The sequence below is a fragment of the Antechinus flavipes genome, chromosome 1 (assembly GCF_016432865.1).
Source record: "Antechinus flavipes isolate AdamAnt ecotype Samford, QLD, Australia chromosome 1, AdamAnt_v2, whole genome shotgun sequence".
Classification (NCBI taxonomy): domain Eukaryota; kingdom Metazoa; phylum Chordata; class Mammalia; order Dasyuromorphia; family Dasyuridae; genus Antechinus; species Antechinus flavipes.
The window spans coordinates 679,350,161-679,371,984 of record NC_067398.1 but is presented as its reverse complement, the minus strand read 5'-3'; the positions used below and the strand labels follow the sequence as shown (position 1 = coordinate 679,371,984).

General features: G+C 46.2%; 1 protein-coding gene across 2 annotated transcripts; it reads left to right on the top strand.

Moving 5' to 3' along the window:
- Nucleotides 1-546: 546 nt before the first annotated feature.
- KANK3 (KN motif and ankyrin repeat domains 3) lies at nt 547-21,808 on the top strand. 2 transcript variants are annotated; one of them, XM_051972471.1, is made up of 12 exons: nt 547-982; nt 1,256-1,343; nt 7,496-7,534; nt 7,843-9,141; nt 9,221-9,314; nt 9,831-10,022; nt 10,169-10,256; nt 10,363-10,585; nt 19,364-19,506; nt 19,703-19,903; nt 20,142-20,240; nt 21,024-21,808. In XM_051972471.1, exons 3-12 carry the CDS (start codon nt 7,501-7,503, stop codon nt 21,105-21,107), a joined length of 2,457 nt encoding a protein of 818 aa, XP_051828431.1. In that variant the 5' UTR covers nt 547-982; nt 1,256-1,343; nt 7,496-7,500; the 3' UTR covers nt 21,108-21,808. The 2 variants fall into 2 exon arrangements, with proteins under 2 accessions (XP_051828431.1, XP_051828430.1); XM_051972470.1 differs by lacking the exon at nt 1,256-1,343.
- Nucleotides 21,809-21,824: the final 16 nt, after the last annotated feature.

Here is a 21,824-nt window from a genome sequence, read left to right as displayed (position 1 = left end):
AAAATTATTTTGCAAATCAGGAAGCTTTGTAACAGATAACAGAGTACAAAAGTCTAGCTTTAGGGGGGGGGGGGTAGTCCTTATAATCTTCTATTTCATTCTGAGTCCCAACATTTAATTCTTTGAATCTTGTCCTTCCTTGGGGTTTCATGACTTAAAGACTAAAGGTAATGGGGAAGTGGGATAGAAGTCATTCTAGAGGGCTTGTCCCACTCTGCCCTCTGAGGCTCTGGGCCTCCTAAGATTAGTTGGGGGAGAGAGGGCAAATACCTAAAGAAAGAATGTATTAATGTGTATTAAAGGTGTCTAAGTGACCTGCAGAGTTGGTGAGGGCCTCCGGAGGGTGGGGTTGAGGTGATTGCCTGAAGTAAGGCAGGCAGGGAGGGAGTTAGGGGAAGGAGGGTCTAAAATTCCAGTCCGGGCCTCCAGATGTAGTTTTCATCTGGGCTGGGCTCTGAGCTCTCGAGATTTTAGTTCTGGGGGAGTCTCAGAGCGCTGCAGTGAACCCAAACGGCCAACGCTGAGCTCTGGCCTCTGGGTGGAATTCTAGTCTTTAGGATAGTCCCGGACTTCAATTTGGGCAGTGTTCTGGTTTCCCTTCAGCTTTTTGGGATGGGTTCTGAGCTTCGGATCTCTGAATTGGGTTCCGATCTAGCCATCGCTACGTTCTAGCTTCTGAGTTCTTCAGCAGGAGCTCGGGACTGACAGAAGTGGAGTGTCTGGGTCAGGAACCGCGGGTCTGGGCCGAAAGGAGCCCGCAGGGAGGGGCTCGAAACTCGGTTTTTTCCTCAGTTTGGGCTCCGGGAGACAGACTCAGCTTTCGGACCCCCCGCCCCTCACCAGCCTTTACACTACTATTGGTCCTTCGGGAACCCTACGGCTGATGATTGGCTGATACGATTGCCAGTTCTAGTCCCGGGTTTATTAAGGAGAGCATCGGTTTCAGGCGGAGGCTCCGGCGTCGGGGCCAGGAGCACTTCAGGTAGGACAGTTTGGAATTCCCGATGGGACTGGAGGGAGGAAGGGAGACCCGGGCGGGGTGGGTCTGTCGGGGTTGAGGGAGCAGGAGATCTGGGGACCCCGGGTTGGAGGTTTGAGGGCGCATGAACTGAGGATCTGGGGAAGAGAGTTGGGGGCGGGGGACCTAAGAAGGACTGCACTGGAGAAGACAGGGATGGCGGGGACTCAGAAGACAGGTGAGGATGGGAGGGGGTGTTTGCAAATTCAGCCCAATTCAGGGACTGTTTCCCAGCAGATCGTCTTCTCTGACCACTTTGAGGAGAAGGGTCCCCGGGAGGCCCTTGAGGGGAGTGGGCTCTCAAAGCTGTTCCAGAAAGGATAGAGTAAGTAGTTGGGTGGGAAGGGTCTGCTCTATTTTTATCACCCCCAGCAGGGGAGGATAAGATTATTCAACCTTGTGACTAGCTTGGGGGAGTGAGTGCGGAGGGAGAGATTGTTAAGGCTGAGCCTGAGAGAAGGAGGGGGCCGGCAAGGTCAGAAGTGGTTTGGAAGCCTCTGACCATGTCCCCACTTCTTCCTCAGGTAGGGAAGGATAGGGGCTTAGATCGAAACCTGAATTGCAGAGCCCTCTCCCAGGGACTGGTACCAGAACTCCCCTGCTCAACCTAACTAATGCTTGGATTTTACCTTCTTTTCTTCTCCCCCCCCAACCCTCCAGCCCGGGAGACCGGGCCTAGAGAGGGGGGTGGCCCTAACCTCTCCGGAAACTGGGGCCTGGGAAGCAGCCCCAGGGGCCCTGAGAGACAATGGGCAGCGGATGAAGCCGCCTAGCTAGGAAGGAAGAATCTTTGTCCCTTCCGTCCCCTCCCACTCTTAGGGATAGTGAGGGAGCTCTAGGGGGGCTTGGGACATCAATCCCTGAATGGGGTGGGGCCTCGTTGAGAACATTTCCTACTGTCCTTCAAACAGGAAGGGAAAAGCTAGGCTTTCTTCCTTTGATCCTCAGGTGGACAGCTTCTAATACCTTTGGGCTCCTCCAAGGACTTAGGAACACAAGATTTAGAGTTGGAAAACTCAGGAAAAGCCTTCTAATCTACTCTTCGTGTTAAAAAAGGAGGAATGTGCAGCCCAGAAATAAGGATGTTTGCTCAAAGTATTCAAATATGCAGATAGGAGATAGAGGCCTGTGGTAGCTGAAAACCGACCCCTAGCTCCTTTGGAAAAATTATCAGTCTTCAAATCCTAGTACTTTCTACCATTTATCCAAGATGGCACACCTGGCAAGTAAATTTGCCTCTTGAGCCTCAGTTTATCTTTCTGTAAATTGGGGATAACCACACTACTTAATTCTGAGATTGTTGAGAGGAAAGCACCTTATAAAATCTTTGAAGTATGAGCTGTTATAATTCATCCCCTCATCAACAGTTAAGAACTTTCTTCCTCTTCCTTCCTCCTTCACCCCCTCCCCCCAACTTGTCACCCAGTGATAACAACAGTACAGGATCCCAAAATAGCTGGCAGGGCCCTGGGAGTCATGATGGCCTAATGAGGGGCTCTCAGGCAGCAGCATCCGGCTTTTTTGACAGCCTAGGGCAGGGGGTGGGCGTATGAAGCCAGGGAGCCTGTTTACTAAAATGGGGCTTGGAGCCCACTCTGATACACAAAGGGACTGCTCCATAAAGTGATGGGGCGGGGAAGTAGGTGGACTCACATGACACTGATGGGCCCGTGGTGATGGGGACTGGAAGAGAAGAGAGGGCTGTGTTCTTCACACATACGGCACTGAATTCACAGAATCCTAGAATCTCAGGCCTAGGTGGGACCTCAGTGCAATTAATTCCGACAAATTATCCTTTAACCTCTACTCAAAGAACTCTTGTTTACTATTAGAAATAGCCCATTCTATTGAAAGCCACTGACCCAGAGAGTCCAAATCTGGCCCTTGAACTCCTTTTTCCTCCACTTAACCCCAAATAGGCTCAGCTCCCGAGCTGTCACCGCCAGAGACCAATCAGCCCCAAGTATTTTTGGTCCTTTTCCTCTGGCCTTTGGCATCTGGTTTTGCTGAGCCTGAATCATCACCACTGTGGGGCAAGAGGGAGGTCCCTTCCTCTAACCAGCTGAAGAAATCAGGGAGGCTGGAACAGATAGACTTCTAGCTGGAGGGAAAGTAAATGGGGTCAGAGAATTAATTTGTTCAATTCAAGTGACATTTATTATGAATCTGTTAATTATATCTAGGGCCCTGCGCTGGGGATACAAGAGTCGCCGTTTATATAGGCTTACAAAGCATTGCACATAATCTGGACCCTCCTCCCAAGAAGCTTCGAATATGACATCTAACTAGGCAGGAACAAGTAAACAAATCATTCTGCTACTAGGGAGTGTGAGAAGTGTGAGAGGAGAGAGATGAAGGCGCCGGGCTGAGTCATCCAAGAGGCACATTCTTTCCTGCAGCTGGGTCAGTGGTTGGCACCTGAGTTGGCCCAGGTGAGGGTAGAGTTTACACGGTGTCAGGGAGGATGACTCAGCATCAGCATCCATCTCTTGTGTCCAGGGCCCCCCCTTTCCCCCTTGGTGCCTGCCTGTCCAGCTTTAGGGAGCTGGCTTGTTTCCAGATGTGACTGGAATGTCTGAACTATGTATCACCAGCTTGAACGGGGGAGGAGACTCAGGACCCTGTTTTTTCTAGTGGCCCCAGCATTCCTGAACTCCCCCTGGGGAGGCAGGGTGGACCCAGGTCCCAAAGACTGCCTTCTTGACCCTGTGGCTGTTTTGGCCGTTTGGAGAGCTCAGGCTGCAGTTGCAAACAGATGTTCCAGCACCCTTGGCTTTGTATTGTATGCTCAGCTGTTCCTTTTGGCCCCCTCCCTGATTCTGGGCAATGAAGTCACTTCTTCCATTTCCAGGATGTTAGACTCACACATTGTTCCAGCTGGGAGGGCAGAGGGAGGACAACTTCCTCATACATACTTAGGGAAAGTGGAGCCCAGAGAAAAAGGGAGGGACTCCCTGAGGCTGTGCTGTAGGCAGGACTGGAATCCAGTTCCCCAGGGTCCCAAGCTGGAGCTTTCCTTCTCTCCTATCTGGTGAGAGTATTAGACATAAGTGCCCTTGGAAGTTAACTCTCTTGGGAACACAAGGTTTCAGTGTTCTCTGCCTATAACCTTCTCACCCTCCCCTCTTGGATGCCTCATAATGACTCACTTGTAGAAAACCTCCTTAGTCCTTTCATCTTAGAATCGTGACATTTTAAAGCTGGGAGGGATCTTGGAAGCGGTCTGGCCAAACCTCATCCCCCATTTTGCAGATGGGATACAGAGAAGGTGATTTACTCAAGATTAAAGATTTAAGCATCTTATGAGCAATATAAATTTGCCACGTGCTTTTCAGATATGACCTCCTTTGATTTCCTAAGCACATAGGTTTCCAGTTTTTCTGGGTTCTTCTATTGAAATTCTGAGTCCAGTTTTACCTTCCTCGGACCCAGGAGACCAGTATCCCCACGAAGTTACTTCCTTTGGTCCAGAAGGTGGCCCCTGCTGCCAGAGAAGGCGGTGTTCTTTCATATACCCAAAATGGCCTCTCTCTGCTCTTCTCCTTGAGGGTCCCCCCAATACTGTTGCTCCCCTGATGTTTTTGATCTCTGACCCAAAGGCATTCATTCTTTCCCTGGCATAGTAGGAAGGAAGAAATAGTTACGTGTTCCTCTTGCTACATCTCCTAAACACTTCCCTCACATCATTAGGTTTTAAAGCCAGAAGGGACCTTGAAGGTCATCTTGTCCAATCCCCTTTATAAAGGAAGAACCCAAAAAGGGAGGGTAGATGTGGATGCATCAAGATGACCTCAAGTAGGGCCCTTGTAAAGAGACTGAATTTGAATCCAAGGACTCTGACTCCAAGTTGAATGTTTATCCCTCTGTACCGTGTAATTGACAGTACAAGCAACATGGTTCTTATTTTTCGGAGGAGAAAATTGAAGCTCAGAATGATTAAAGGGTTTGCCCTTTAGGTAAAAGGCAAGAAACTGTTGAGCCTGGACATGAATTCAGGACTCCTAATGCTTAAGGGCTCTTCCTGGTGGTAAGAAGATCTGAGTTCATATGGGCCTTCATATAAGCTATGTGTTCCTGGGCAAGTCTCTTAATCTTTCTGCCTCAGTTTCTGTAAAATAGCATAATTTTTATTTTAGTTTAAAAAAATAGACTTTTATTTTCAAAATACATGTTTTCAACATTTATCCTTGCAAAATCATGTGTTCCAAATGATTTTCTCTCTTTCCTCCACCTCCTCTCCTAGATAGCAAATAATACAAGATAGGTTAAAGATATGCAATTCTATACATAAAATAGGGATCATATTAACACCTACTTCCCTGGGTGCATTATTCGAATGCCAAATGTATGCTTGTCAATAAGACTATTTTATGGTTGTGGGAACTAAATAAGATATTTATAAAAACAAAACAAAGCCATTTAACATACTGCGTAGGATAAAGGAAGAGCTTTATAAATGTTTTTTCCTCTTCTCCCCCAAACATATTGTGCTGTCTCTCAAAGAGATCGAACTTTCAAGCATCATCATAGGCATCAGTTTTCTCTCTGTGCCTTTCCACGCTTTGGTCCTGGCTACCTAATAGGGATACAAGTTTTTTGTGTTCCTGCTAGCCTCAGAAGTGATAGTGTTAATGATAATTGGGATAGAGGGGGAGCATCTTGGTTTTGGACCTGTAATGTCATCAATTTAGGGGATTTCTGGTGTGGAACCTCTGTCCACCCATGTTCTGTGACTTTTAATCTTAGAGAGTTTGCTGAGAAACTTTCTGAAAGTCTAACTCACAAAGAGGTATGAGGCACTTCACACATGGTCACACAGCTAGTAAGAGTCCGATGCCCGGCCTTCTTGGCTTTAAGCCCGACTATTGGACCATGATGCTTCTTATTGCAGGGAGGTTTAGTGGGGACGAACCAATCTGTGATTTAGTTGGAAACTGTTTATACAGATTGGCACCTGCTGTTCTCTGCCTGGGCATTGAGAATTAAGTGATTTGCCAAGAGTCATTTAGAATAATACTTTTTTTCTCAAACGAGTGGCTGAACTTCAGATTCAGGCTCTGCTGCTTGTTAACTGTGTGACCCTTTCTGAGCCTCAGTTTCTCCATCTGTAAAGTGAAAGGATTGAACCTAATGGTCCCTTTGAATGTCAGATCCCATGATGATAACTCCCATTTCCACATGACTTTGGGGCATGCAAAGTATTTCCTTTATAATAAACCTTATGTAATAATTTTATTTCAAAATATTTTATAGAGAAGGAAATGGGAAGTTTCCTTCTTTTAGCTAGGAAATTCCAGATCTGGGAACTGAATCTAGTTGTGCTGATTCAAGTCAGTTGTTCTTGCTGCAGTGGTCAAAAGGCTAAGGATGGAGGATGTGTTCTGAGCTCTAACTATGCTTACTATAGATAAGGGTATGATGTATGGACATATGTAGACATACCTATTGATGCGCTTAAAAACTTTTTTTTTTTTGGCTCACTTAACCTTCTCAAGATATCTTGAGGTTTGTTGGCTAGATTTCTTTCTTAATGAACATACCTTAAATCAAAACCACGCTGACTGTCATTGATTAGCCAACTCTAGGTCCCAAACCAAGCCCAACTGGTCATTATTCTAGTCCCAATTGACTCAGTGTGAATGTAAATAGTACTTGCTCAGGGTCACACAGTAAACAAGCAGTAGAACCTGGATCTGAAGCTCAGTCACCAGATGCAGCACCCATATCTATATACAATGGCCACCCATTTGAGAAAAAAATATTATTCTAAATGATTCTTGGCAAATCACTTAACTTCTCAGTGCCCACTCAGACAATTGGCCAAAAACCTAGAACGTCTTCCTCTCCCAGATTTATTTATATGGTTTTGTTGACAAGGTAAAAGAGGCCGTGTAGATCTCTCCAAGCCTTTCTGAAATCATCCCATTGATCATTTCTTATAGAAGAATAATATTCCATTACTTTTGTATACCCAAACTATTCAGCCATTTCTTGGGTTTCCACTCAGTTTCAATTTCTTTTCCACTACAAAAGGAGCTGCTACAAACATTTTTGTACATGTGGGTCCTTTTCTCTTATTTTATGATCTTTTTGGGATACAGGCCCAGTGGAGACACTGCTGAATTAAAGGATGTGCACAGTTTTTTTTTTTTAGCTCTTTGGGCATCAATTCCTTCATTTTACAGAAGGACAGAGTGAAGTTTAAAGAGGCTAAGTGAATGTCTTCAAGGTCACACAGGTAGTAAATGGTTCAGTGCGGGGATATGAAGTGGGGTTTTTTTTACTTCAAATCCAGGGTTCTTTCCTCTCCTCAGAACACTGCCTCAGGCCACAGGGCCCCTAGGCCTGGAAGCTGAGGAAGGGGCCTATGAAGCCGCCATATCTCCAGGGGAGAAGGCAGTCTGGGCAGAATCAGGGATACACATTTTGTTAACTTGCTGGCCTAGGCTAATCCTTTTTTTCCCTGCTTTTCTACAGAGACAATGGCCAAGTTTGCTATGAACCAGAACCTACCAGGTGAGAGGAATGGGGGCAGGGAAAATTTCTTTCTCTTCCCAAGGGGCTACAGTGGTTGGGCTGGTGAAAAGGGCAAGGAAATTCTGGCTGCCGGGCCACTTCCCTTCCTGATTACAGGATTCCTGGGGAAGTGGCTGTTCAGATACTGCCAGCAGGGCATCCTCGGAGCTGTCCTGGATAAGGGTGACCTCTGGGTTCCCCCTCCCCCTGACCTTGGGGTTTGCTCCCCAGATGCTTGAGCCTGACTCCATGTCTTCTTTTTGGGCTGTGGCCCTGCTAGTTCTGAACCCTGTGTCTCTCCCCTCCAGACCTGGGAGGCCCCTTTCTATACAAGGACCAGGATGGTGGGGCTCGAAGCCCATACTCAGTGGAGACTCCTTATGGCTTCCAGTTGGACCTGGATTTCCTGAAGTATGTGGAGGATATTGAGAGTGGGCAGGGCCTCCGCGGCAGAGCCCCCCTGCCCACCCGTCGACCCCGGGGCCCTCGGCCTTCTGGCCCCCGGAGTCCCCGGAGTCCAGGACCCTGGACCTCCACCGAGTCTTTAGCCAGTGAGGACGGCCGGGTGCCATCCCAGGGCCTGGGGGAGCCGGGGGGAAGCTTGTCCCTTGCTCCAGGACCTCCCCTCGGTCTTGGTCTCCTGCCACCACCATCACCTCGCACGGCCTCAGGGAGAAACCTCCGAGTGGAGAAGACCCTACTGGAGACGAGTCGGCGGCTGGCGCAGGAACAGGAGCAGGTACCCGCTGCTCCCGGACTCGGCCCTGGGCCGGGCTGGAAGAGCCCCCTGAGCTCGGGCCGCAGCAGCCCCGCGCCCGCTGCCAGCCCGGCCCAGCTGCAGCACGTCCGGGAGCAGATGGCGGCTGCTTTGCGACGACTCCGAGAGCTGGAGGGCCAGGTGAGGTCCCTCCCTGCTCTGCAGCAGCAGCTGCGAACCTTACGTGAGGAGAGGGCCCGGCTGATACAGGCAGGGCACCAGCTGGGCCCCGAGCCCGAGCCCGAGCCCGAGCCGGACGCCGCAGCCCGGCCCGGCAAACTGGCCGAGTTACGCCGGCTGACCGAGAGACTGGCCACGTCAGAGAGGGGGACCAAGGCCCGCGCGCAAGCCCACGGGCCGTCCTGCGACGCGGGCGTGCTGGCGGTGCCCGACACCCGAGAAGTGGGCACCCTGGTGGTGCTGGAGACCCGGGAAGCGGGCGTGGGGGCGGCATCGGAGACCCGGGAGGCGGGCATCCTGGCAGCACCCAAGACCTGTGAAGGGGCCATGCTGGCGGTGCCCGAGACCCACGAGGCGGCCACGTGGGTGACAGAGGAGCTTTTGGGAGTGCCCGCTGCCGCCGAACGGGAGCTAGAGCTGCTGAGGAGCAGCCTGGAGCACCAGCGTGGGGTGAGCGCCTTCCTGCAGGAGCGGCTCCAGGAGCTGGAGGCACCGTCGAGGGCACAGAGACACGAGGCGGCCACGCAGACGCCCGGCCCCCTGGCACGGGGGGCCCTGGCTGACAAGGGCACGCAGGCCGAGCCGGGACCCTGGGAGCCCAGCGTTGCAGAGGCTGCCCCGAGTGGCCACGGGGCTCCAGCTCAGCAGAGCAGGGTCACAGCCCAGCCTGGTAGGTCTGTCTTCCCTCTCTCCTGGCTGTGGGCGTGTCGGAGGGGGGTGCCCATCCAACAAGCTCCCTTTGTCTTCAGGTACCCTCAGATCCATCATGAAGAAGCGGGATGGGACGGCGGAGCCCAGCTCTGGTCCTAAGAGCCTGCAGTTTGTGGGCATCCTCAATGGAGAGTGAGACTCTAGAACCCAATTTCCCCTGCTAAGCTCTGGGTTCCCTCCTGGTTCCGAGTTAATGAGCATGGATTTGAAATAAGGCCTGGCTTCCAGTTGTAGCCCTTGCATTCACTAGTGGTGTGATCGTGAGAAAGTCCCTTCTCCCCTCTGACCGTGGCGTCCTCCTCTACAGAATGAGGGGCTTGGTCTAGACAATCTCAGAGGTCCAACCCCAAGTCCCGTGAGTCAGGGTCTGACTTGCCCTGGCTTAGATCCGGCTTTTCCCCTTGCTCCGGGCTGTAGCTTCTCTCCATGACTCAGATAGGGAATGGGCCGTCACGAACAGTGGTTTCCTTGTCCCTGGAGAATGGAATCACTGTTCGGGAAGGTTGGGCAGTGGAGGTGCCAGGCCAGAAACATTACATGGCACGCCTGAGTTCAGTTTGGGATTCCGGGCACTTGGGGCTGGGTGACTTCCATGCCCAAAGCTTCTCCTCTTTGACTTCCTCCACCCACAAGCCCTTCTCCCATCAGGTATGAGAGCTCCTCATCCAGTGAGGAGGAAGAGGAGGAAGACAGCGAGTCAGAGCCAGGGGACCCCGAGGACTCCTCAGATGAGAGCGCCGGCTCTGCCGGCCCTTCCCCCCCTCCCTCCCCAGGGAGTGGTCCTTCTGCTGTCCAGGACCAGCCAGAACCTGCACATGATGCCCCTGACAGCCGGGAGAAGTGAGTAGGGGTGAAGGGAAGAGTAAGTCAGTTTTGTTCCGTCTCTGGGAAGGTCTCCATCCTATCCAAAGTCTTCCTCTGCTCCCTTTCCAGCCCTTTAGGAGTCTTCCCTGTGCCTTAGAGACCCCTTCTTTTCCTTGCTTCAGATTTGAGCTGAGTCCCCGCCTTAAGGAAGCCTGCCTGGTGCTCCAGAAGCAGCTGAGCCAGCCCAGGGGCGGCCGGGACCGAGAAGGGGTAAGTTCTCAGTCCCCCCGGACTTCTGCCATCCAGGCTCTGAGGAGGTAAGCAGCAGCATGGGCAAACTCTCCTGTCATTCTCTGCTCATCATCTGCCTTCACAGGCCGCTGGCACGTCACGCCTGGTGCAGCAGGAATGGTTTCGTGTGTCCAGCCAGAAGCACTCCCGCCCCGGTCCCGTGGCAGCCCTCCTGGCGACTTTGAAAGCACAGTCACCGGCCTTGTTGGCTCATGTGGTCAACCTGGCTGATGGGAATGGCAACTCGGCCCTGCACTACAGCGTCTCCCATTCCAATTTTGACATTGTGCGCCTGCTGCTGGATACTGGTCAGTGGGGCCTGGGGCCTGGGGCCTGGAGCCTGGTTTGAGGCTGGAAGTTGTAAGGGGTTTCCACAGAGTATGTACTAAGGGTCTGGCCATCCTGGTTCCTGAGGGGAAAGGGGCCACCCAGGTCTGAGGGAAGAGACACAGTTCAAGAGTCAGGGCCAGAGATGAAAGTGGGAGATACAGCTAGTCTGGTCAGAGGGCTGAAAACTGGGCTTTACCACAGCTATCACTGCTTTTCTTTGGGGACTTCATTCCATCAACCAGTCTCCTTTGAATAGCCATTCATGATGTGGAAGAGGCGTGATTCCTTTTGCCCATTTGGAAGTTCACTTCTCTGGGAAAGGAGATGGGATCTGTACAAGAATATAGAGCCCAGAACTCGAATGTGTTGTGATTCAGACTCAGGGATCCGGGAAACAGAGGGGATTCATGACAGTCTCTGCATTATTCAGAACTTAAGGGTTTCTGGATGAATCAGATTCATAGAGCCAGAAAGGAATTTTGGACTTTCTAGTGTAATCCCATTTCTCAAACAAGAGTTCTCTTTATAATCTCCTGAAAAAGGAACTCTCCATCTCTGCTTAAATAATTCAACTACCCGGGAACTCATTACTTAGAAGAATCTTTGAATTCAGAAATGGAAAGGAACATTCAATTCAAATTAAACAGCAGACCCCAGAGGAGCCATTTTCCACCATTTTTGAACATGGCTTGTATGATGAGAGAGGATGTTTATACTTATTTAGGAGAAACATGTAATGGGTGTATCAGAAAGATTGTAACCCAGAAGAAGAGGACTAATCCATTCTCTGAAGGGAGGGACTAGCAAATGTAAAGCTTCTCCCACTTCTGTGCTCGAGGCTCCCTGTTCTTGCAGAGGAATGGAGCCCACATCTGGCCAGAAATGTTAAGATGATTCCTTAAGATTCTTCTTTAATAAATTTTCCTCAATATCTGAAAAAAAAATTCAATTCAACTAGGACTTAACTAGTATATGTAAGCTATTTTTATATGCCAAAGACACAAGGACAAAAATGAAACCATCCTTTGTCAAAGACTTTACATTGCAGTGGGGGGACAACACATACCATGAAAATTAAATATAAAATTTATATCATTGATTTCTGGGGAAGGCACTAGCAAATGAAGGGATGAAGATAGCTTTTATTTGAGGTGAAATGTGAACTGAGCTTCCAGGGGAGCTGAAATGAGACAGTGAAAAAAGGGAGGGTATGGGAGACCAACTGAGGCTGGAAATGGAATGAATTTTGGGAGAATTATTAAGAAGTCAGTGTGACTGGATTGTATTATGTAGGAAAGAAAGAAAATTGAATGTGCAATAAGCTTGGAAAGGTGGTTTGAAGCCAGTTTCCAAAAAGCTTTAGAGCCAAATAGGTTTTAAATATCCCATGGTCTGTGGCAGCTGGATGGTATAGTAGATAGGGGGGGTGAACCTGAATGTAGTGAGACCCATCTTCTTAACTTCAATTCTGGACTCAGAACCTTCCTGGCTGTGTGATCCTGACCAAGTCACTTAACCCTGTTTGCATCAGTTTCCTTATCTGAACAATGAACTGGAGAAGGAAATGACAAATCACTCCAGTATCTCTGCTAAGAAAACTCAAAAAAACTCTACTAAGAAAATAACAACAGGTTGGGCATGATGGAAAAATAACTGACCAACAACTGAAAGTTCAGCTGAGCTTCACAAAAGTGAGAGAGCCCAAATGTGAAAGAGGGAGAATGTAGAGCTGGAAGGAACTATCCAGGTTACCTAATTTAATCCCAGTCTCCCCAACGTACACAGATAGAAGAAACTAAGATCCAGAGATGTCAGAATCAGAGCTAGATTTATAAACCAGGTTTGTGAGATGCCTGCCTGGGGAAACTGAGGCTGAGAAGAGGGAAAGGACTTGGACATGTCAAAAAATTTAAATGGGCCTCAGTGAGCATCTAATCTAACCTTGAAACAAAAGAAATTTCCCACTATAACAAATAAATATAACATATAGAAATAGTTATTGAGTTTCCTTTTGTAGGTCTCTAATGAAAGGAAATCTACCCCCTGTAGAGGCAGCCCATCCTCTGTAGGATGGCTCTACCCCTTAGGAAGTTTTTCTTGACATCAGACCTAAATTTGATTCCTTGCAACTTCCACCCATTGTTCCTGGTTCAGACTTTTGGGGCCAAAGGGAACAAATCTAATCCTTTTTCCATACAGCAGCCTTTCAGATACTTGAAAGCAGCCATAATGGCCACTTGAGCCTTCTTTCCTTCAGAATAAGTATATATAGGTTAAGTGATTCTCTTTTGATGTGGACTTGAGGCCCTTCCTCATCTTGATTGTCCTCCAGACACTCCAGTTTTTCAGTGCTCTTAGACTATAGTGCCCAGAATGAAACCGAGCTTCAGAAGAATTTTATGAGGACAGGGGACAGTGGGACTATCACCTGGCTGCTGCTATCACCAGGGCAGGCCAAGACACACAGCTTTTATAACTATTTATAAGACAAATGTATTTATATTTATATATAATTTTATAATAATTTATATATTATATAATTTACAGCTATTTACAAGACACTTATATTGTATCTTCAGTTTTCCTGGCCCCATTTGGGGTTTTCTTGGCAGAGATAATAGAATGGTTTGCCATTTCCTTTTCCAGCTCATTTTAAGGAAACTGAGACAAATAAGGTTGCCCAAGGTCCCAGAACTAGTAAGTATCTGAGGCTAGATTTGAACTGAGGTCTTCCTGATTCCAGGCCTGGTGTTTTCTCCACTGTGCACCTGGCTGCCCCTGCAGTCCTCTACATCAATCTTTTTTCAAAATAACTACTAGATCTATCCATGTCTCTTATCTTTTGCATCCTTGTGATTTTTTTTCTTGGTACCTAAGATTAAGACTTTACATTTATCTCTACGGAATTTTATCTTATTAGATTTAATCCAGTGTTTTAGCGTCTTAGAAAGTTTTTAGATCCTGACTATCATCCACTGTGTTAATTCTGCCTCTCAGTTTTGTGTCACCTGAAAATCTGATGAGCATGCCATCTGTGTTTTTATTTAGGTCATTATAAAAATGTTAAATAGTACAGGGCAAGGAAAGATCCCAAGGAGATCTCCTAACACATTGAATTAAGAACTTTTTGAGTCCAATCATCCAACCAGTTTTGAGGCCATTGGATCAGTTTATCATCTAATCCATCTTTCTATCTTTTTGTATCTTCTGCACTTTATCAAAAATGTGGGTGAAATCTAGACAAACTACCCTTATAATATTATCATCCGTTAGTTTAATAATCCTGTTTTTTTTTAAAGGGCAGCTAGGTGGCACAGTAGAGACAGTACCAGGTCTTGAGTCAAAACCATCATCCTACATTCAATTCTAGCCTGAGATATTTACCAGCTGTCAGTTGGAAAATCACTTGATCCTGTTTACCTGAGTTTCCTCATCTATAAAATGAATTGGAGAAGAAAAATGCAAACTAGTCCAGTATCTTTGCCAGGAGAACCCCAAATGGGATCACAAAGAGTCAGTGATTGAACAACAAACAAGAAAAGGAAACAAGACCAGTCGGGCCATGACGAAACCACCATACTGGCTTTTTTGTAATCACTGTTTCCGTTTCTAAATGTGTGACAAAAATGTCTTTAATGATCCATTCTAGATTCTTCCCAGGAATCTGAGTCCAATTCCTTGGCATATCATTCAGGGCAATTAAGTGCCCTCTTATTAGTTCCCTTCTTAAAATCTTGTATCACAACTACAATAGCCATTTTCATTCTGCTGTTTTCAGTGAAGCCCAGGTCTCCCAATTTCCAGTTCAGTGCTCTGTTGGGTATTTATTGGTGCCATCTCTCCAGGTCTATACTTATTCCTTTCTCAGTATAGAACTCCAGTCTTCCAGGTAGATCACAGTGAGATGCTTTGTATTCTTTGGTCCTGCAGTGGCAGTCAGAGTTCCTTGTGAATCTTTAGGTTAACCTTGGGGAGCTTAAGGCAGCTGAAGATACCTTGGGGACATTGTGCTAAAATGAAAAGCAATAAATGTGGAGTCAAAAGAACTGGATTTTAGTTCTAGATCAGCTATTTATGATCAGAGGTTTAGGGCTAGAAAGATTAAAGCTCAGATGTCCTCAGACATCATCTAATCCCCAGCTTCTTAAACTGTGAGTCAAGACCCCATGTGGAGTCTTGTAACTGAATGTGGAATGCAAAATTATGATTAGCAGTATTTGATTTGTATAACTGTTTTACATACCTATATGCTTGTGGTCACATAAAATTTTCTTGGGTAAAAGGAAGTCACAAGTAGAAAAAGTTTAAGAAGTCCTGATCTAATCTCTTCATTTTACCCTCTCTGCAATTCATTTCCCCTGTGTCTAATGAGGCACGGGAAGGTTTGTTCTCAAATTCTCTTTTAGCTCTAATTCCTCTCGTGTTTTGAGTCCTTGCTCAGGTATTTACTAACCATCGATAAATCACTCTGAGCCCATTTTCTCAGCTGTACAATCCAGATAACAAAACACTCATTGCCTACCTTTGAAGAGATCACTTTGTAAACCTTAAGACATGATGGAAATGGGAATTATTTACAGAATCCTGACATCATCCACATTTTTCCTCTTCTAAATCCTATGATGTCTATATAATCTGTAGTTGGTACAACCCATGTGCTGATTCCCGTAGCCCTTACTTACCATGTATGAGTGGGTTTTCCTAAGATCTGCTGAAAGAAGAAACTCCTCTTCCTCCAAGAATCTCAGGGCTGTGAATTGCAGTCCTTAGGGCAGAGACTTCTTAGCACTTTGCCCATTGAGGCCTTGAGCTTGGTATGCCACCCAATGGTACTAAAAGTATTGGGAACTCTCCCTGGTGCTGACACAATTTCCTGCCAATCATCATGCCTCATTTGGGTTAGTTGTTCCCTTACCTCTGCTCTTCCATGACTCTTTCTCCCTAAGATTCACTGATTCATGCAAGCAACAAAAATTGATTTTGCCTAATGTCTGCAAGTCTTTGTGTTGGACCTCAAGATACAAAGATAAAAAAATGACCTGGTTATTCGTCTCAAGGAGCTTCCATTCTGCTAAGTAGCATGAGATTTAAGGGACCTCAATCTTTTTTGTTTTGTTTTCCTTTTGTAAATCTGAGCTTAAATACCAAATAGCCTGAATTTGCATATATATAATTTTAAAAAGAGGATTGTACAGGCAATTGCAGAACTTTGTCATATTCAATTTACATTTCTTTTGAAATATGTAGCGGAGTTCATTCTATAGCTTTCAAAACTATCCTATTTGTGTTTTTTTTTTTTTTTCCTCTTGTTTCTTCCTCCTGTTCTTCGCATAAGACCTCTAAATCTCAGAGCTAGTTGGGGCCCTAATTTTACTGTGAGACAATGAGGCTCAGAGAAAAGAAAGATTATTTTGACCTTGTCCTTTGTTCAAGAACTTCAGATCTCCTGCTATATTACTGCATCTTGCCTTCCTCCTACTGTGTGATGAAGCTTATATGCTTGTCTAATTACAGCTTGTGTTGTGTCTCAATCTCTCCTCGGCCTTCAAGATGGTATGAGCAAAGACACAGTGATAAGCAGTCTAATTGGACTGGGATGAATAGAGGAGCATATGAGAGGAACTGTGGATAGAGGGCTGGGTATGGAATCAGTAAGATCAGGAAACAAATCTGGCATCTGACAGTAGTATTGTGACATGTTCAAGTCATTCTCTGAGCGACAGGTTACTCATTCATAAAATGGAGACGATAATATCTGTAGTACCTTCTGCACAGGGTTATTTCAAAGCTGAGATGAGATAATGTATATTAAGTGATATATAAATATCAGTAATTATGTAAACGGAAGTAATATGAAAGAATAGATGGGTAGATTGATCTTGGAGGGCTTTTAATGCCAGTGTTAGTTTACATTTTATTTGTTAGAGTGTCTAGGAAGGTGCAAGAGAGCTGCATGAGGAAGATCCAATCAATCATTGCCTCTTTAATGTGCCAGAAGTTGTGCAAGGCACTGGAGCTAAAGAGACAAAAATGAAACTGTCTCTATCTTCCACAGAAGAATCCTGTTATTTAGTGTCTAAAGCCTGGCAGAGATGACTGCAATACTTGAGAAAGGATAAGTTCTAAGCTGGGAATCTCTTGCCAACATTCATATACCTTATGTATTTTGGACATTTCAGTATTGGAATTCTGCCAAGTTTAGTCCTCAGGGCCTCTCCTGGAGCTTTGACAGATTTCCAACTCAATTAATGTCTATTAAATGCCTACTAGGTATAAGGCACTGTTTTTGATGTTGTGAGACATAGTCCCTGCCCTCAGGGAGCTTATAGTCTATGGGGGTAAGGGAGAGAATATGAACACATATAGGACACAAACATAGCTAAAAATAATACAAATGGAGACAAGGGAAAATCTAGGTAATATTTTCTGGGAAAAGCCGAGGTGGGAGGGAACACTTTCTGCTGGGAAAGCTTCATGAATGACACCCGAGTTGAGTCTTGAAAGATGAGGATTTCAACAGGCAGGGATGAGGAATAAATACAGAAGACTGTATTAGCAAAGGACAGCAGGTGGGAGTCTGGGGAACAAGCTGCCCAGTTGTACAGGACATGGACAGTGAAGGGGAAGAATAAAACTGGAAGAACTGGAGCCACAGTGAGGTGGCCCTTGTCCTCACCAGGATAGATGCCCTCCCTATGTGCAGAAAGGATTTGTTACATCTCTTATTCTCTGGCAGTCTGCTTCCTGTCCCCACTTCAGATCTTTCTCTAACAGCAGTTTCTCCCCTGCCTACAGCATGCCCAATTCCTTTACCCTCAAAAACCCCAATTTGATCCTCGCATCCTTGCTAACAATGGTCTCATGTGGATAGGATGTGTTTATCCTTTTGTGGATAAACTCCTTGAAAAGGAGTAAATCCACTTTACCCTCTGGCTTCCAACCTCATCATTCAATCACTATTGGGCTCTCCAAAGTTAATCAGAGATCTGATCAGCTCCCACCTATTCATTCTTAATGCTGAGGATTCTTAAATCTAATTAACCAGCCCATACCTCTCTGCTGACCTTCAGTCTCACACTTTTAAGTGCCTATTGGACAGCTCAAACTGGATGTCCTACATTCATTATGAACTCTTTACGTCTAAAATAGAACATTATGCTTTCCCCAGACTCTTCCCACCCTTTCCTCCTAACTTCCCCATTACTGGGGAGTACCATCGTCCTCCCAGTGACCCAGGCTTACCTCAACATTATCTTTACTCCTCTCAGTCCCTACCCTATCTGTGGCCAAGGCCTGCATGGTTTTACATTCATTACATTTCTTGGATATGCTCCCTTCTGAGTCCCAGCACTAAGGCATAGTGGCAGTGTCAGAGCAAACCAACCATAGCATGCTTCATCCTCTTGGCCCCAGCTTGCTGGACAGAATTATTCTGGGTTTCAGTTTGTTTGCAAATTGAGCTAAATTAGACGGTCCTTACTGGTAGAATTTAGGCATCTTAGGGACAGCTAGATGACAATGGACAGAGCAGCAGCCTGGAGTCGAGAGGACCTAGGTTCAAACACTTCCTAGCTGTGTGACCCTGGGTTAATTCACTTAACCCTAATTGCTTCCAAAAAAAATTTAGGCATTCTGTCTCAGGTGGCTTCCACTTTCCCAACTTGTATGACAGCTAATATTTATATTTCAAGGTTTGTAGAGCACTTTTAAAGGATTCTCATTTGTCCCTGAGAATAACCCTATGAAAATAGATGCTGCCATGATTTCTATTTTGCAGATGAGGAAATTAAGGTTGAGGTTAAATTAATTGCCCAGGATCACATAGCTATTGTCGGAGGTAGGAATCAAATTCAGATTTTTCTGACCTCAAGCCTGACCCTCTATCCATTCTATCTAAACTGTTTACTTTTTTATGTCCCCCAAAATACTCAAAATAAGAAATGTCTTTGGTTATTTCTTGAAAATACTAACAAGGTCAGGAATTACTTGTAATTGTAACTTGGCAAACATCTGTTTGCTCAGGAAAAGTATGAATATGATAGGTTTTGACAACAGGAGACCTGGATATGGTTGGGGTTTGTAGGGAGATAAAAGTACTTAGCTTGAATTCATCCCCACTTTAAGCAGCTCTAGTTAGTTTTTAGTCATCTTTCCCTTCTAGTGGTTACCTACCCTACTTCACTATCCAACTTTTCTAAGGCCATCTCCACCCATGTTATCAGATACCTTTGCTGAATGCTGTGGATTCTGGCTGTATGCTCATTGAGGATCAAGTGCAGCCCATGTAACCACTTCTGTTGGGGATATTCTAAAAGGGTTTCATGCTTTGAAGAAATTGGAACATTATTTTCCAACTCCAAGACTCCATAGATATTCCTTATAAGTTGAGGGAGGCTCAGGTAGCTCTCACTGCACTTTAATTTGTTAACAGGGAAAACCAGTATCTGGCACATTGCCCAGGATGGAACTTGGAGAAGCTGAGAGAGAAGGCATTTGAATTACATAAATTGGTTTGAACTGAGATACTAACTAGAAAGAACTTAAGTATTCCAACCCCACCACTTTTTTGGTGGGGAAAATGGTGGTCAGAACGAGGCAATAATGTTGGTCACTGTCAGTGTTTGGACTCATGAGCCCCCTACTTATGGTTGTCTGTCTTCAAGGATTGTGTGAGAGGCTGGAGAGGACAGATGTGAAATAAAAGGACAAGAACTATTCCCTCCTTACCCCTCATCACTGTCTTTTCTCCCTTGCAGGAGTGTGTGAGGTGGATCATCAGAACAGAGCAGGGTACACGGCCCTTATGCTGGCTGCTCTGGCCTCTGTGGATGGAGAGGATGACATGGATGTAATTAGGAGGCTATTCAGCTTGGGAAACGTCAATGCCAAAGCCAGCCAGGTGAGCTCCCAATCCTGCTTTCGGGAGAGCCCACAATCTCAAGGGAACCAAATACCCACCCAGGCTGCTCTGGGGTGTCCAGGCTAATAGGACTTTCTTATTCCAAGTGGGTGACTATCCTTGGTCTCTGTCTAGTTTGTTTCCCTCTGAGCCAGGGCAGGTGCTCCTGGTCAGGCTTTATCCATGGTTTCTCCAGGCAGGGCAGACAGCCTTGATGCTGGCAGTGAGCCATGGCCGGCAGGATATGGTGGCTGCCCTGCTAGCCTGTGGGGCTGATGTGAACCTGCAAGATGAGGAAGGCTCCACAGCCCTGATGTGTGCCAGTGAACATGGACGTGTGGAGATGGTAAAGCTCCTTCTGGCCCAGCCAACCTGTGACCAGGCCATCTTGGACAACGTAAGGCTGGGACCTGCATGATAGGGGTAGAAATGGGATTCAGAACACCAGCTTTTAACTTGCCCAGAAGTCCCATGTTCCTTTCTTATCTCTTCCTTTCTTCCTGGGATCACTGTGGGACCCATCATGTCACTCTCTCCCTTCTTGAGGCTACAAGTCTTGTCTAGCCTCAGGAATTGTCAGACTACGTCTTAATCCCTCTGGTTAGCATGTCCTGATTCTTTTCCCCCCAACAAAGGAAGGCACTAGTGCCCTGGCCATAGCCCTGGAAGCCGGACAGGAGGAAGTTGCTGCCCTGTTGCATGCACACTTAAGCTCTGCTAAACCAGGGCCTTTGGTAAGCCACCTTTCCGTGAACCCTGCAAAAATTCTCCCAGCACCCACTACTAGCAATAATATCCTGTGGAGGCAAGAAGACAAGACAGATTGTGTTAAGTGCTTTGGGACTTTTATTAAGACTAGGGCAAACTGGGAATATGAAGTCAGGAGTACTAGTAAAGAGATCATTGTAATTGTCCAGAAAAAAAGTGAAGAAAGCTACGATAATTGGCAGTGGAAAGGGCCAATGTGAAGCATTTTAAAGACATGATAGCACTAGCAAGTGGCTAGATCAGGGTGGATTAACATAGGGAGTCAAAAAAGTTTTCTAGGTGTAGCCACTAAAATATTTGGTAGAAGTAATAGCTGCCATCTTGTACATCCAAATAGCATTGTACAATATACCTAGAAATAAGAGGAAAAGAGAAGCTACAGGAAAGGCTGAAAACAAAAGGGTAATAGAATAAATCTGTTCTAGTATCACAGAATACCTCTTGAATATAAGTGAGAAATATTTCAAAATTAATCTTTTAAAATGAAGTGAAAAATTTTAAGGTTAGGAGACATTTAAACATCTTTTAAGCAAAGGAACAGCAGTCAGGGGGAAGAAGTTGAGACATCACATCTGGATTGGGTCCTAAAGGAGGAGAGGATGGGAGGGAAAGAGACTAAGATTTCATATTTGATACTGTTTTAACAATTAAGCCCTGGGCTAGAGTACATGGATGAGTTTAAGATATTTAGAGGGTGAAAAGGATGACTCCCGTTTCCTTCCATTCATAATTATAACCCTCTCTTGTAGACACCACCAGCTTCTCCTGATTCTGATAGCAGCGACACTGACAAGTGTTCTGAGAGCAAGCAGGAGGACCTTGGGCCTATGTGATTGGCCACATCATCTCCCTGGTCCCATACCAGCTAAACATAATTTGATGCTCCGTTCTCTTTCTACTAACCCACATGAGAGGATAGTCTGAACCTGTATAGGCTCCCAATTAGTGGCCCACAAAGCACCTTAAAATGAAAAACCTTTATAAAAAGGGGGAGCAGGCACAATGAAATTCAGAGGTTCTCAGGAATGCGAAACTTGATTGGAAGATGGAAGTGAAGTAGCTCAGGGAAGGGTGAAAGTCACCCCGCAATAACTTTGCTTTCCCCAGTTCCAGGCTTTTAACATGTCAACAATTCTACAAGAATAATCCCAAGAATTGTCGTCAGCATTCTTCTCATGCTGTGAACTTCTAGTTCTTATTTTCCCCAAGCACCCCATCCAGCCACCAAGCCATTCAAAACAATGTTTCATTCTTGGTGGCCCTCCAGCCACTACACTCAAGATTCAGAAAGGGAAAAAGGATGCTGGCAATGCAGAGCACACCAAAGCACAGCACTTGTGTCTCACTGGAAGATCCATTTCTCTACAAAAGGTCTCTTCAGCTTTGGACCTTACAAGGCAGAACAAGGATCTACAATCCTGGGCCTAGAGCAAGGGTTGGAAATAGCCGGGCCTCAGTGCTGTTGGGAGGGCGGAGGTTCCCAATACCATCTGGGAAAACAAAATTTTCCAATAAAAATGAGATTATCTGGTTATATTTTCTGATGTCTT

What these genes read in the sequence shown, in the direction of transcription:
- KANK3 (XM_051972470.1), top strand. Translation starts at nt 7,501, where the DNA reads ATGGCCAAGTTTGCTATGAACCAGAACCTACCAG. An exon ending in TATGAACCAGAACCTACCAG is followed by an intron (nt 7,535 to 7,842) that starts GTGAGAGGAATG and finishes TCTCCCCTCCAG; the next exon opens with ACCTGGGAGGCCCCTTTCTA. An exon ending in GCGGCCGGGACCGAGAAGGG is followed by an intron (nt 10,257 to 10,362) that starts GTAAGTTCTCAG and finishes CTGCCTTCACAG; the next exon opens with GCCGCTGGCACGTCACGCCT.